The sequence below is a fragment of the Labeo rohita genome, chromosome 15 (genome assembly GCF_022985175.1).
Source record: "Labeo rohita strain BAU-BD-2019 chromosome 15, IGBB_LRoh.1.0, whole genome shotgun sequence".
Taxonomy (NCBI): Eukaryota; Metazoa; Chordata; class Actinopteri; order Cypriniformes; family Cyprinidae; genus Labeo; species Labeo rohita.
In genome coordinates, this window is record NC_066883.1 from 32,979,245 (window position 1) to 32,994,576 (window position 15,332).

General features: G+C 30.3%; 1 protein-coding gene across 2 annotated transcripts in view; it reads right to left on the reverse strand.

Annotated features, from left to right (window-relative positions):
- robo1 (roundabout, axon guidance receptor, homolog 1 (Drosophila)) overlaps window positions 1–15,332 on the reverse strand; it is a 343,575-nt gene that overhangs the window by 34,456 nt on the left and 293,787 nt on the right. For both annotated transcript variants that reach the window (XM_051128853.1, XM_051128852.1), the window contains 7 exons: window positions 13,508–13,589; window positions 10,973–11,141; window positions 10,544–10,710; window positions 10,316–10,437; window positions 8,073–8,307; window positions 5,796–5,917; window positions 927–1,098 (listed from right to left, as the gene is read on the reverse strand). In XM_051128853.1, coding sequence (XP_050984810.1) covers window positions 927–1,098; window positions 5,796–5,917; window positions 8,073–8,307; window positions 10,316–10,437; window positions 10,544–10,710; window positions 10,973–11,141; window positions 13,508–13,589 — 1,069 coding nt within the window. The remainder of the gene's footprint in view (window positions 1–926; window positions 1,099–5,795; window positions 5,918–8,072; window positions 8,308–10,315; window positions 10,438–10,543; window positions 10,711–10,972; window positions 11,142–13,507; window positions 13,590–15,332) is intronic.

The window sequence follows — 15,332 nt, forward strand, 5'->3', positions numbered from 1 at the left end:
CAAATATGTTACAAAATTACAAAAAAAAATTGCAAGTCACTTATGCAATAAATTACCATGATACTTTCTGACAACCATATTATCTGAATTATTATTCAAATAGTGCGCATTCATTTTCTATTTACCTTTTGAGAAACAAATGCAAAAACCTCTCTCTTGACCAACAATATGTGCGTTTATACGTAGAACAATATATATGTGTGTGTGTGTGTGTATACATATAGTTGAAAAAATAGATTCATCTGTTTTTCTTTGTGTACTTTACTCTATGAGTCTCTCTTTGTGCATCCAACAGGCTTTCAAAATACCATTTAATCTCTTTCTGTCAAACGACTGACTATAAACTAGTCTCTGACAGCAGTGATTGGCATCTTATTAAAAACAGATTTGCATAAACGGGTGGCCTATTATACACCTGTATCCACTGGCACAACACCAGGCTGTGTTACAATCACCTCCATTCAGTGCAGTTTAACCGGTGCCACCAATGTCTCGAGGCTGAACAAGTTAAAGCTGGTAAATTAATGGAGAAATAAACTTATAGCAATTAAAGGCTTTGCAGCACTAAAGTAAACTGCACTTTACTTGACGTCTCCATTATTCTCGGATGAGAATGAGGTCTCTGATAAGGCTGTTTTTATTGTAAATTACATACTTTTCGATGGCTAACCACAAGGCAAGTTAGAACCGTGCTATTCGTAAGCGTAAACGGTACATTTTTTAAAGAGAAGGCCTTAAATAATGGGCATTATCACAAACCTTTCTAGGCGTAATAACACAGCTGGATTGGTAGCTGCTATCAGAGTGTTTGTTGTGTTTCTGTAACCCGTTATCAGATGAGTCACGGTGCTGCTAGCATTGAATAACAGCTGTCCGGTAGAGTCGAGCATCTAGGTTAACCAGAATAACATTCTGGTAGGACTCACCCAGCTGGAAGGACGTAGCCTCGCTCTTCACCCCGGGACCGGCCCCTGTGCCGGCTGCCACCTCCACCCTGTACGTGACCCCCGCGACCAGGCCCGGAATCAGAATCGAGTGTGTGGATCCATCCACTGTGCGGTTAATGTGGTATCGGCTTTCATTACCGAGACACCAGATCTGAGGGGGGGAAAGGAAAGAAAACATGATGCGAGACAAGCGGTTAGCACTTATTAAAAAATTATTTATGTTCAATAACAAGTCTGTTCCGAAAGAGTGAACCTTTTTAAGTGATACTAACATAAACTAAACAGTCAAATGTTTAATAGTCTTCAAGTCTTTGAAAGTCTTTGAAACTATGAAATAACACAAATCAAAGTATAGAAATGATGTAGTGTCCATTTAAAAAAACAAATAAATAAATAAATAAATGTAATTTTTATAAATTACTATGTAGGATTATTATTATTATTATTATAAATTAAGATCATGTAAAGTTTAAATAGTAATAATAATATTTTTACATACAGGGTTGGACACAATTGACTGAATTTATGCTTCACATGATCTTACTACTACTATTACTAATAACACTAATAATAAAAATAATTTATAAAAGTAAAAAAATAATAATTTCAAGATTAGAAATGAGATAAATGAAGCATTTATTCAGTTGTGTTCAAACCTGTGTGTAAAAAATATTACAAATAATAATAATAATAATAATATGGCTGAATTTATGCTTCTCATGAGCTCAATAATAATTGTAATTTTTTATGTAATAATTTTTTATAATAATTTTAAATTATTTTTTATAGTAATTATAAATATATTTTTGTATATTTTACATTTGAATTCATGCTTCACATGAAATTTATAATATTTTTATTATTATCTATGTAAATAATAATAATACTAATAAAATGATATATAAAAATAAGATAATTTCAAGCATATAAATGAGTCTTTAAAAAAATTAAGATCATAAGAAGCATAAACTCAGTCAAGTATTCAAATCTCTGTGTAAAAAAATTACAAATTAATAAATATTAATAATATTATTTTTTACACAGGTTTGGACATACTTGGCTGAATTTATGCTTCACACGAGCTTAATAATTGTAATTTTATTTAATTATTTTTAGTACTAATTTTTTATAATATTTATTTTTTATTATTATTATTAATAATATTTTATGAAAATAATACAATATTATTACAAATTAATAAAGAGTTATAATATTTTAATATATTTATAAATGTTTGGAAACATGATCACACAATTTTAATAATAACAATAATAATGCTTTATAAATATGAGAATTTCAAGCATATAAAATTAGTCTTTGAAAAAATGAGATTTAATGAGAAGCATAAATTCAGTCGTGTATTCAAAGTCTTGTGAAAAAAAATTATATTTATGAATTTATCTATTTCTATATTTTGTCTAGAAGTCTTTAGAACAAAATCTTTTTAATATCATGAGGCATAGATTCAGTCAAGTGTTTCCAAACCTGTGTATAATAATAATAATAATAATAATAATAAACATGTTTAAAAATAATATTAATGTTTAAACAGATTTTAACCAAAATATTTTGATCATGAGGTGATAAGCATCAATTCAGTAAAATGTCCAAACATTTGTATTTGCACAAATAGACTTTTTGTTTGGCTAACAATGTTACTTACAAATATGCATCATTTGAATAATGTACAACTGTTCTTAAAATAAACCTACAGTTTCCTCAAAGCTTGTAAGCAAATCTCTTTTTAAACGTTACCGTTTGGCCTCCTACATCAATTCGCACGCTATCATGTAGCGCTAAAGTTGAAACATGTCATGAAAACAAGATTCACCACCTAGAACAACACTCCCTATCTGCGGTTCCGACACCCTGTCTTCATGTCAAAGGTCTGATTTTCCCTGACATGAAAATGCAGCTTTATTGTTTTCATTGCACGCACTGAACCCCGGTCTGTTTCCTCCTCTCGGGAAGCTCAGCCAGCCGTGCCGACCAAATGAACGTCAAAATGTGTGTGCGACCCTGTGCGTGAGCAGAGCTCGGATCAGCCACCCTCACCCTAACACAATCACGAGCCCAGCAGGGGGCCCATTCGCCGGGGTGAAATGTGATATCGGCCCCTCTCTGGCCGCCTAACTTCGATGATAAGGTCAGCGCAATGATCTCCTCTGAGTTCCATATAATAAAGCATAGAAGAAAATGCTTTTTTTACGTGTTTTCCTACGCTGACGTCCTCTTTTTCGGAAACGCTAACCAGATTTAGAAATCCCAGAGGCGTCGGAAGAAAAAAAAAGTGGATTACGGGACACAAGAGAGAAAGCGAGGTAACGAGCGAGGACGTTCTGAGGGGTCTGAAGTTCTCCTGAGGCACAATGGAGCAGAAAAAAAAATAAGGGTACAAGAAAAGTGATTAGCGAAAAATCCTCCTCCGCCCAATTTAACAAGCATGAAATTACTCACTACCTTCCCTTTAACTGCCTGAAAACATTTACCTGAAAAATTAACTGGGACTGAACGACTCAAACTGCACCTCTTCCCGTCAGCCGCGGCCTGCGAACTAAATACCGAAGCACCGCAAAGTCATTAAAATTTAAGAGCCTGAGAGGAATATCCTATGAGATGGGCTCTGTTATCTTGTTTGGACATGAAAAGCGCATAGAGACATGTTGACACAATTATATTTGCTAGTATGTATTACGTATGACTATATACTAGTACAATGTATGTTTTGACTGCAAATACAAAGCGGTTACAAAAAGACACAAAGCAGCTACAAAAAGAGTCGTATTCATCATTCACAAACGCAGTTATCTACTGAAATACATTGTAGCATGTTTGTAAGATAATGTCAGTACTAACCAGTCAAAAGGATATTTCGTCTGAAACTAGCCCTCGTCAACACAATGACCAATACAACATTGTACTTTGGTCAAAAAAAAGGCTCTTGTTTGGATATAAAAAGCACATAAAGACACACAGGAAGAAAATATAAAGAAAGAACGGAGGGTGGCAAGGAAATTGATTCCGAAATTGCGTACAAAGCAGACACAAAAAGATAAAAAGCATCTACGAAAAAAGTCTTATTCATAAGCGTTACAAAACAGATACAACTAGCTGTTGTATTTGTATAATTATATGTATAAATAAGTATGTATATATAATTTTTATATACTCATCCGTTAAAAAACTCTCCCTCTTTCTCTCTATACACTAGCAATATATGTATATCAAATTGTACAAAATGCATATATACATTATAAACATATATAGTGATATCATATATACTTCATAGCAATATATGTATACGTTTTATAACTATAATTATTATAATTTAGTAGAATATTTATCTAAATAGAATTTTATCATTTATAAATGTATCATTTATATTAATTTAAATGTATACATTTTATAATTACAATATTATAATATAGTAGAATATTTATATAAATACAATTTTATAATATGTAACATTTACAATTTATATCACTTTCAGTTTATAATTTCAAATGCCTAAAAATGTTACAAAACAAAAAATAGACGTTATATTTGTAAAATTATGTCTAAATAATTATATATTTCTAATATATATATATATAAAATATTTATATATAGTCAATTTTATTTGTAAGGAAAAAATACTAGCAATATATGTATATTTTTTCTAACTATAATAATTATAAGATTATCAGAATATTTATATAAATAGAGTTTTATAATTTATAAATGTATAATTAATATCAATTTCAATTTATAATTTTAAATGCCTAAAAACATGTTACAAAACAAACAAACAAAAAAAGCTGTAATTTTAATTTTAATTATAAATGTATATATATATAATTTTATACAAAACAGGAAAAAAATACAGTGTATATTTGTAAGGAAAAAATACTAGCAATATATGTGTATTACATAATTTTAAATTTATATATACAGTAGAATATTTATATAAATAAAATGTTATAATTTATACTTATATTTTTGGACATAAATTTATATCAGTTTTAATTTATAACTTTAAATTCCTTTAATGGAATCTTTTGGCATAAATATAATAATGCTAAAAGCCTACCTACCAAATAAGTCTAATCAAAAGAATCATGCATATCAAAACATTTTATGTGACCCTGGACCACAAAACCAGTCTTGAGTCGCTGGGGTATATTTGTAGCAATAGCCAAAAATACATTGTATGGGTCAAAATTATCGATTTTTCTTTTATGCAAAAAATCATTAGGAAATTAAGTAAAGATCATGATCCATGAAGATATTTTGTAAATTTCCTACTGTAAATATATCAAAATTTAATTTTTGATTAGTAATGTGCATTGTTAAGAACTTCATTTGGACACATTTAAAGGTGATTTTCTCAATATTTTGATTTTTTTGCACCCTCAGATTCCAGATTTTAAATAGTTGTATCTCGGCCAAATATTGTTCTATCGTAGCAAACCATACATCAATGAAAAGCTTATTTATTCAGCTTTGTGATGTATAAATCTCAATTTTGAAAAATTGACCCTTGTAACTGGTTTTGTGGTCCAGGGTCACATATATGATCACACCCTGTCTGAAAAGACATTATGGTAACACCCCTTGTGAACCACTAGGTGGCAGCATGCCCCAACATCTAAATCCCCCCCCAGTGAAAACCAACCCATTACCCACTACACTCCCACCAGTCATTCAGCAGCACATCATAAACTGAATAGAGTGTGAGCCAGTAAATATAATTTCCTTTTCCACTTCCTATTTCCTTCCTCAACAACCATGCTTCAAGTCTGCTGTTGTTGGGGTTTTTTTCATACTCCCTTTGTCTCTCTCTCATTGTCTGTTTCCTATGTTTCGTACCTTATACTCCTGCACCACGCCGTTCTGCTCCTCCTCCGGGGGCGGTTGCCAGGATACCAGAATAGCTGTGCCGTTGTCTCCGCTTCCCGTTACGGTGACCCCCCTGGGAGCGGCGCTGGGCGCTGCGATAAGAGACACGAGCGGGATGTTACACACACCTACAACATGCACATGTGTATTGCATGTGTATATACACCTAAAATTATGCAAATATGCATATATGTGCATGCATATGGGCTATATATGTGTGCATGTGTGTGTGTGTGTTCTCTAAAACACATGTAAGCACTCAATTTAATAGTACACACTCAGCGGTATTAGTGCACTTAAATAACGAGCAGCGACTGCCAAGCAACACGATTGGGCCGTCCAGATGCCAGATGCCAGCAGAACGATACTTGAGCTCGGGGTGAACAGAATGTTGTTACTGTACATCACTTCTCATGACTATTATCCACTTAATACATGAATGTTAACACAAAGCCCCGGAGTGAAACATTTGCTTTGCGTTTGCCGTTTCTGACGTTTTGCATTTCAATTACATAAAAAAGCAGGCGCATTTGGAGCAATGCAAATGTCTGGCGTTCTCCAGAGCCACAGACGCCACACCCTCAGAACAATTAGCTCAGCAGTTGTTTGAGCTTTGGGTTTTTGGCTTCTCGTTGGCTGCTCGGCTTTCGTGAAGCGTTTTAAACGGTCCTCTTTGCCCTCCCTCGTGGGCCGCAGACCACACGTTAACATAAATGAGAACTACTGAATGCAGGCGAGCGTCTTTCTTGCTCTAGAGGTCTGCACGGGCATGCGGAAAGACTGAATGCAGTCTGTGATTGTGATCGAGCCAAAACCAAAAATAAACTCAGTGTCTTTCTATTTCCTGTGCGAGCGGGTACACCCAGGCGCAAAATGCAAAATGCAAAACTGGCTGATTCTGACCAGGAATGTGAGTGCACTTTTTTAAAAAAGTATTTCATTAGAATTAATATTTCACAAAATCAAACCATATGTGAACATAACATTAAAAAAGCCTCTGCCTACATTTTTTAAATATTATATTTATTTTAATATTTTGAACCATATGTGAACATAACATTAAAAAAAGCCTAAGCCTACATTTTTTAAATATTATATTTATTTTAATATTTTGAACCATATGTGAACCTAAATCTGAAAAATTAAGCATGAAAAAAAAACTGAAACCTTGACCAAAACCTAATTCAAAAACCTTTTGAACCAAATCCAGAAATTTGAATGATACCAGGGCTGTATGTTTACATTTTTTTATAATAATAAAAATTACAATTATTTTTAAATGAATGAAAAATTGTAATTATTTATTAGAATTTAAATTTATGAAACATTATATTATTTAAAAACATTTTTTACATTTTATAAAATACTTCTTAATTTATATAATTTTTAAATAGTTTTATTTTAATATTTTAACCATATGTGAACCTAAGTGAAAAAAAAAAGCATTTAAAAAAAAAGGAAAGAAACCTTGTCGAAACTTAATTTAAAAACCTTGACTGAACCAAATCCAGATATTTGAATTATCCCAGGGTTGTAAGTTTACATTTTTTAGAATAATTATTTATATTTTTAAATGTATGAAATATTATAATTATTTAATTATATTATATTTTATTTAATATAATTATTTATATCCCAGAAACCTTGATCGAACCAAATCCAGAAATTTAAATTATCCCAGGGCTGCAAGTTATTTTTTTAGAATAATTATTTATATTTTTAAATGTATAAAATATATTAATTATTTAATTATATTATAATTTATTTAATACAATTATTTATAATCCAGAAACCTTGATCGAACCAAATCCAAATTTGAAATATGCCAGGGCTGTAAGCTTACTTTTTTAAAAACATTTTTTGAATATTTTATATTTTTTAAATATTATTTATTTATATATTTTTTTTACATTTTATAAAATACTTTTAATATATAAAATTGTTAATATTATTTTAACATTTTTAACCATATATGAACCTAAAATGTAAAAATTAAGCATGAAGGAAAAAGACTGAAACCTAATGTAGAAATCTTGATTAGACCAAATACAGATCTTAGATTTTTTGGGTTTCAGACATTTTTTATATATATATATACAACTTGTCTGAAACCCAAAATATTCAGACATGCAAGGCAGCAACTGTTCACTTCATCTCACATTGTATTGTGACCTCTGTGAATGAGAAAGGAATCGTGGGACATTAAGTTTTAAAGCACACAGTAGGATGACTGAAAGCTCTCCTCACCTTCCTCCAGGGTTTTGCCCACTTTGATGTCGCTGTCGGTGCCTTGGAACTCGTTGAAGAAAGGTCGGACTTTGAACTCATAGGTCACGCCCTTCTTGAGCTGGGTGACGACTGCGCTGTTCTCCCCCAGGGTTCGAACCTCAAACATGGCCCATTCCACACGCTGTTGGGCGCCCTCTGGAGACGGCCGGTACATCACCTTATAGCCCTGAATGTACTGAGACTGCTGCTCGACCTACAGGCAACAACAAGGCAAAATTAAAGGACAAAACCACTTAGACTGCTAATGATTACCATTAGCATTATCCATGACTAGGAAGGTTTAAAGGGCGCAAGTTTTATGACATTTGTTGCTAGTTAGCTAAACTATGCCTTATTATCAGACATCATTTATATCAACACAGTTTATGTATTATAATGTAGTATAACTATTTTTTTCTTTTTAGAATGTATACTACTTCATTTACTATTACTATGAAAATCTGCTTTTATAGACAATCAGATGTACACAAATATAATATGTAAAGGTGGTATGCTGAATTTCTGCACCACTAGCATTTGAAAACAAAATAGCAAAAATAAAATAAAATAAATAGTAAGCTATTTGTAGGATTTGCCAGAAAACAATGATTGAAATAAAATAAAATAAAATAGTAAGCTATTTGAACGATTTGCCATGAAAACAATGATTTAAATAAATAAATAAATAAATAAATAAATAAATATTGTTGTGAGAGAGAGACAAACATATAAATAAAAAATAAAATAAAATAAATAAAATAAAATATTAATATTAATATTTCTAAACCTATAGTTTCAAATCAAAATGATGATTAATAATAATAATAATAATAATAATAATAATAATCACCATGATCAAACATAAATAAATAAATAAATAAATAACAATTGTTGAGAGAGAGAGAGAGAGATATAAAATAAAATAAAATAAATAAAGTAAAATAAAATGAAATAAAAAATAAAACAAATATGAAAAATTATTTTCCTAAACCTGTAGTTAATTGGAGGAACTACTTGGTAATCAAATTGATTATTATTATTATTATTATTAATAAAAATAATAATAATAATAATCACTACTATCATAAATGAATAAATAAATAAATAAATAAATAACTATTGCTAAAAGAGAGACATATAAAATAAAATAAAATAAAATAATGATTTTCCTAAACCTGTAGTTAATAGGAGGACTTACTAGGTAATCAAAATGATGATTAATAATAGTAAACAACAACAACAATAATAATCATCATCATCATAAATAAATACATTAATAAATAAATACAAATTGTTCAGAGAGAGAGAGAGAGAGAAAGAAAGAATAAAATAAAATAAAATAAAAAAATAAAATAAAATAAAATAAAATAAAATAAAATAAAATATGAATATTAATTTTCCTAAACCTGTATTAAATCGAAGGACCTAAGAGGTAATCAAAATGATGATTAAAAAAAGATTTAAAAAGAAATAATAATAAATAAATAAATAAATATAATAATAGTAATCATCATGATCATCAATCAATAAATAAATAAATACTAAGAAAGAAAATACTATTACAATGCACTAAAACTATTAGAATTACAAACAAAATTATAACAAAGCTATATTTCCACATATTAATGTTGCTACCTGAATATTTTCATTTTTTTATTGCAATATTTCTAATATTTTGGAAGAAAGCCTGTCAGAGGTGTTCAGAGGTGTTCAGGACTGGGATCAGTCCATATGGCCGTGGAGGGAGGAGAACTGTACACGCTTGTAAAGATTTTAATCAATTCTTGATCCGCCCCAATAAAAGCAGATGTCGTTTCAGCTGTTTCTGATTAAATACGTATAAAGTGTGAACGACCCGAAATGTTAAAAAGTAACATGCTGGGAATACTTCTGTTTGTGTGTGCACTCGTTTGAAGGTGGAAATCTGTACAGAATTAACCTCGACTTCAGCTGTACAAAACAAGGTTTAATTAACACTAAATTCATTTGCTCAGTACCAAAAAAGGCTGACATTTATGTTAAAACTAAATAAAGAGCCATTCGGCAGAGAGTTATTTATTTAAATGAATAATACTGTCTTTAAAAAAATCATTATTGCACTGAATTTTGATTTTCAGGATGTTTAGATACAGTTTTTAAATTCATACTTGAATTCCATGTGCCAGCAGTATTTTAATTTTTGAGTGAACTGTCCCTTTAAATGAAAATGTGGCTGCACTCACAGTCCATTGGACTCTGACAGAAGACGATGAGAGGATTGTGGGATTGTGGAGGTGAATGACAACATCTCCCAGCTCCCTCTGGATCTGTCCGTGGTCCACTCCCTGACTGGTTGGTGGGACGTCTACTCACATCACACACAAATCACACAGACAATATGAAGCACAAGCATATATGAACCAGAATAACACACAAAGCACACTCGTCTGTGAGGTCAAAGGTGAACTGACCTTGCGTTTTGACAGCGTCGCTAATGGGGCTCGGGTCGCTCAGGCCGTAAGCGTTAGCAGCTCTGACCAGGAACAGGTAGACAGCGCTAGGCTTCAGACCCTTGAGTACGAAGCTCTCCGTCTTCACGTGATCGGCGAGCGTCTGCCAGCTGCTGCCCGCCGCATGGCTGCCATCCACACCACACAAATCAAACGTCAGTTTACCCTGTGGCCCAAACTTTATAGCCAAATATCGCAACTACAAACAATGAGGTTGGCGCCAAACTCTAGGCTTTCAGGAACGCACGGTCATGGGTATGATTATTTATGACACGCCACGGCAAATGGACTGGGTATTTACAGAACCCCCATTAGCTTGTGAAGGCTATTTACAAACGTTTGTAAAACCAACCAATGATAGATAAGTATAGTCAAAACCGATGATGTCACCTGAAGGCTTCTATGACATAAGAGGTGGGTGTGGCTCCAGCGTTCAGATTGGGCTTCCAGGATAGAGAGACAGAGGTGCGGCTGACGTCCGTGACCTCTGGTTTGAAGGGGGCGCTGGGGATGAGGTTGGGATCTGTGGGACGGCCCGGCTGAACCGGAGCGCCAAACTCTGAAACCATAAACACACATGAGAATATCGTTCTGTCCAATGGTTACATCCCAAAAAAGTAGTCTAAATATCCTTAAAATTAAAGAAATAAATATCTAAAGATAAAAACAAAATATAAAATAAAATAAAAATAATTTTCCTAAAGCTGTAGTTAATTGGAGAACTTAAATAGGTAATCTAAATGATTAAAAATATTTAATTTAAATGATTAATTATTTCATACATAAATAAATAAATATTGAGAAAGAGAAAAACAAAAACAACAGAAAACCCTGATTTTAAAAATAAAACAAAATAGAATTTTTTTATTTCATTTATGTTTTAAAAAAAGAAAGAAAAAATATTTATAATAAATAAATAAATAAACAACTAAATATTGAGACAGAGAAAAACAAAAACAAAAACAACAACAGACAGACAAAAAAAATAAAATAAAAAAAGTAAAATAAAATAAAATGAAATAAAAATAATTTTCCTAAAGCTGTAGTTTAATTGGAGAACTTAAATACGTAATCTAAAATAATTAAAAAAAATAATCATCATCAATAAATAAATATTGAGAAAGAGAAAAACAAAAACAACAGAAAATCTGTTGAAAAAAGAAAATTTTAAAATAAAATAAAATAAAATAGAAAAAAAAAAAAATTGCTCTAACATGTTCTGTGCAATGATTACACCCCCAAAAAAGTAAATATTCTTAAAATTAAACAAATATTAAACAAATAAACAAATATACATATAAATAATTTTCCTAAAGCTATAGTTAGTTGGAGAACTTAACTAGGTAATCAAAATGATTTAAAAAAATAATAACAACCATAAATAAATAAATAAATACTGAGAAAGAGAAAAACAAAAACAACAGAAAACCTCCATTTAAAAAAAATAAAAAATAAATAAATTGCTGTAATTGGAGAACTTAACACATTCTGTACAATGATTACACCCCAAAAAAGTAGATAGCTACTTTTTTGGGGTGTAATATATATATATATATATATATATAAAGATTCTTAGAACAACTTAAATTTACTTGGAAAGCAAAAGACTATGTGCAATATGAGACATTACCTGAAATATTAAATAGATATTAAGTCTGATTTTAGTGAAATCTAACAAAATATTTATGTTTTAAAAAAGAAAGAAAAATATTTATAATAAATAAATAATAAACAACTAAATATTGAGACAGAAAAAAAAACAAAAACAACAACAGACAGACATAAATAAAATAAAATATAAAATAAAATAAAATAAAATAAAAATAATTTTCCTAAAGCTGTAGTTAACTGGAGAACTTAACTAGGTAATCAAAATGATGATTTAAAAAAATAATAATCATAAACAAATAAATAAATAAATATTGAGAAAGAAAAAAACAAAAACAACAACAGAAAACCTCCATTTTAAAAATAAAACAAAATAAAACTAACAAAAAAAACTAAATCTAACAAAATATTTATGTTTTAAAAAAGAAAGAAAAATATTTATAATAAATAAATAATAAACAACTAAATATTGAGACAGAAAAAAACAAAAACAACAACAGACAGACATAAATAAAATAAAATAAAATATAAAATAAAATAAAATAAAATAAAATAAAATAAAATAAAATAAAATAAAATAAAATAAAATAAAATAAAAATAATTTTCCTAAAGCTGTAGTTAACTGGAGAACTTAACTAGGTAATCAAAATGATGATTTAAAAAAATAATAATCATAAACAAATAAATAAATAAATATTGAGAAAGAAAAAAACAAAAACAACAACAGAAAACCTCCATTTTAAAAATAAAACAAAATAAAACTGCTGTAGTTAATTGGAGAGCTTAACATGTTCTGTGCAATGATTACACCCCAAAAAAGTAGCTTTGTAGTCTAAATATTCTTAAAATTAAATACATATCTAAAGAGCCTTACAACAAGGTCAGTTTACTTGGGAAGCAAAAGACTACATGCAATACGAGACATTACATGAAATATTAAATAGATATTAAGCCTGTTTTTGGAAAAATCTAACAAAATATTTATGCTTAAAAAGAAAGAAAAAATATTTGGCACTAGGGTAAATAAACTTGTTTTCCCTTTTGAATTGTGTTTATTTTTCTTCACCCCACTTGCACGTAAATCTTGCTTTAAAGAGGTTCAGTTATTTATACTGGAAAACAAGACCAAAATACTGAGAAACAAAATGATTTTGCACTGCAGCGGCTTAAATTTGCATCAAGAAACAATGAAAACCAATTACAGTCAGACTGAGGTTTAATTTCAAACTCAATTTTAAACTTAATTTCCTGTCGTCCATTTCCCAACGCCTCTCACTCTATTGTCTGTTATCTTGCGTTTTCTCTCTTTGTCGTACCTTGCACCTCCAGGTAAGCTTTCCAGGACGCCTCTCCGCTGGGGGTGGACGCGGTGCAGGTGTACATGCCAGTGTCGCCCAGCTGAAATAAGGGGAGAAAAACTCTATTAAAGCAAATACATACATATGCATATATGTTATTAATGATTTTACTACATTTAGCTCCAAAATAACTCCTTGCATTGTCAAGATGAAGATGCATTTTTTTTTTTTTTGTTTGGCCATATGTAATATGTCGTAAAAAATTACATTGAACAGATATTTTTATAAAAATATTTTTAATAAAACACTGAAAACCAATAAAATAAAATAAAATAAAATAATAACAATTTTCCTAAATCTGAAGTTAATTGCAGAACTTAACTTGGTAATCAAAATTATGATTTAAAAAAAAAAAATTATAATAATCATAAATAAATAAATATTGAGAAAGAGAAAAACAAAATAATGACAGACAGACAGACATAAATAAACAAATAAATAAATAAATAAATAAAATGCGAATAACAATCTTCCTAAAACTGTAGCTAACTGGAGAACGTAACTAGGTAATCAACAACAAAAAAAAGAGTTATAAATTAATATTGATATGAAATTAATATGTACAATAAAATAAAATAAAAAAACAGTGAGTTATTTGGAGGAATTAGCATAAAAATGAGCTAGATAATACAAAAATAATATATAAAATAAAATAAATAAAATAAAAATAAAATAAATATGATATATTATTATTTGGAGGATATATCATAAAAATTATCATTAAAATAAATAAATGAAATAAATGATTAAATAAATGTTTGTTGAGAGAAAGACAGACATGTACAAATCAAAAAAAAAATTATAAAATAAAATACATAGTTTTCCTAAACCTGTAGTTTCAAATAATCAAATTGATGAAATTAAATAAATAAATAAATAAATATTGAGAGAGAGAGAGAGAAAGACATAGACAGACAAACAATTAAAAATATATAAAATAAATAAATCAATAAAATAAGAATTGTAAGTTGCTGGGAGGATATTTCATAAAAACTATGAAAATTATGAGAGAAAGACAGACATAAAAAAATAAAATTAAATTTAAAAATATGAATCGTAATTTTCCTTTTTCCAGTTTTCCTGTAGTAATTGGACTCACTAAATAATCAAAATAATTTGAATGAATGAATCAATCAATCAAAAATGGTTGAGAGTGAAAAAAAATAAGACCAACAAACAAATAAGAACATTTCAATGTATGTTCCTAGACAGTGCTTTCTTAGCACAGAATAACAATAGTGGCTGTATGATGTAGTATTGGTGTATGCTAATATCTTAAAGAAAAAAAGGACGCATTTAGGAATACGTCAGACGATCTGTCAGTCAATTTACGCAGGCGGTATGAAAGTCGCCAGAAATAGACAGTCTATCTAAGCTACTGGTGTGCGTGTGTTCGCTTAATGACATGTTCATTAATGCGGACCGCCCGAAGCGCAACAGATAGAGACGCATCTCCTCATTTCGCTTTATCTCTCCTCTATTCTTTAAAAGAAGCGAGACGTCGTCAAGTGAGACATCTACGTTAATTAAAGTCGTATTCTGACAGCCCACACTGCGGGGACCTTTGACCCCCATGCAGGGGGAACCCGGGCGCTCGTATGTGTGTGTGTGTGTGTGCGCACAGTGACAGGAAACGCTCCCCTCCCCCTCGCGGCTGACGGGGGGTGACAGCGGGAGTGTGTGTTCACACATCAAAACCTGCAGGCTGACTGACGGCTCTGAACACTGGCCGTCTATGTGTGAGATGATGATGTTGTGCTGTAGTGAGGGATGAAAGGACACG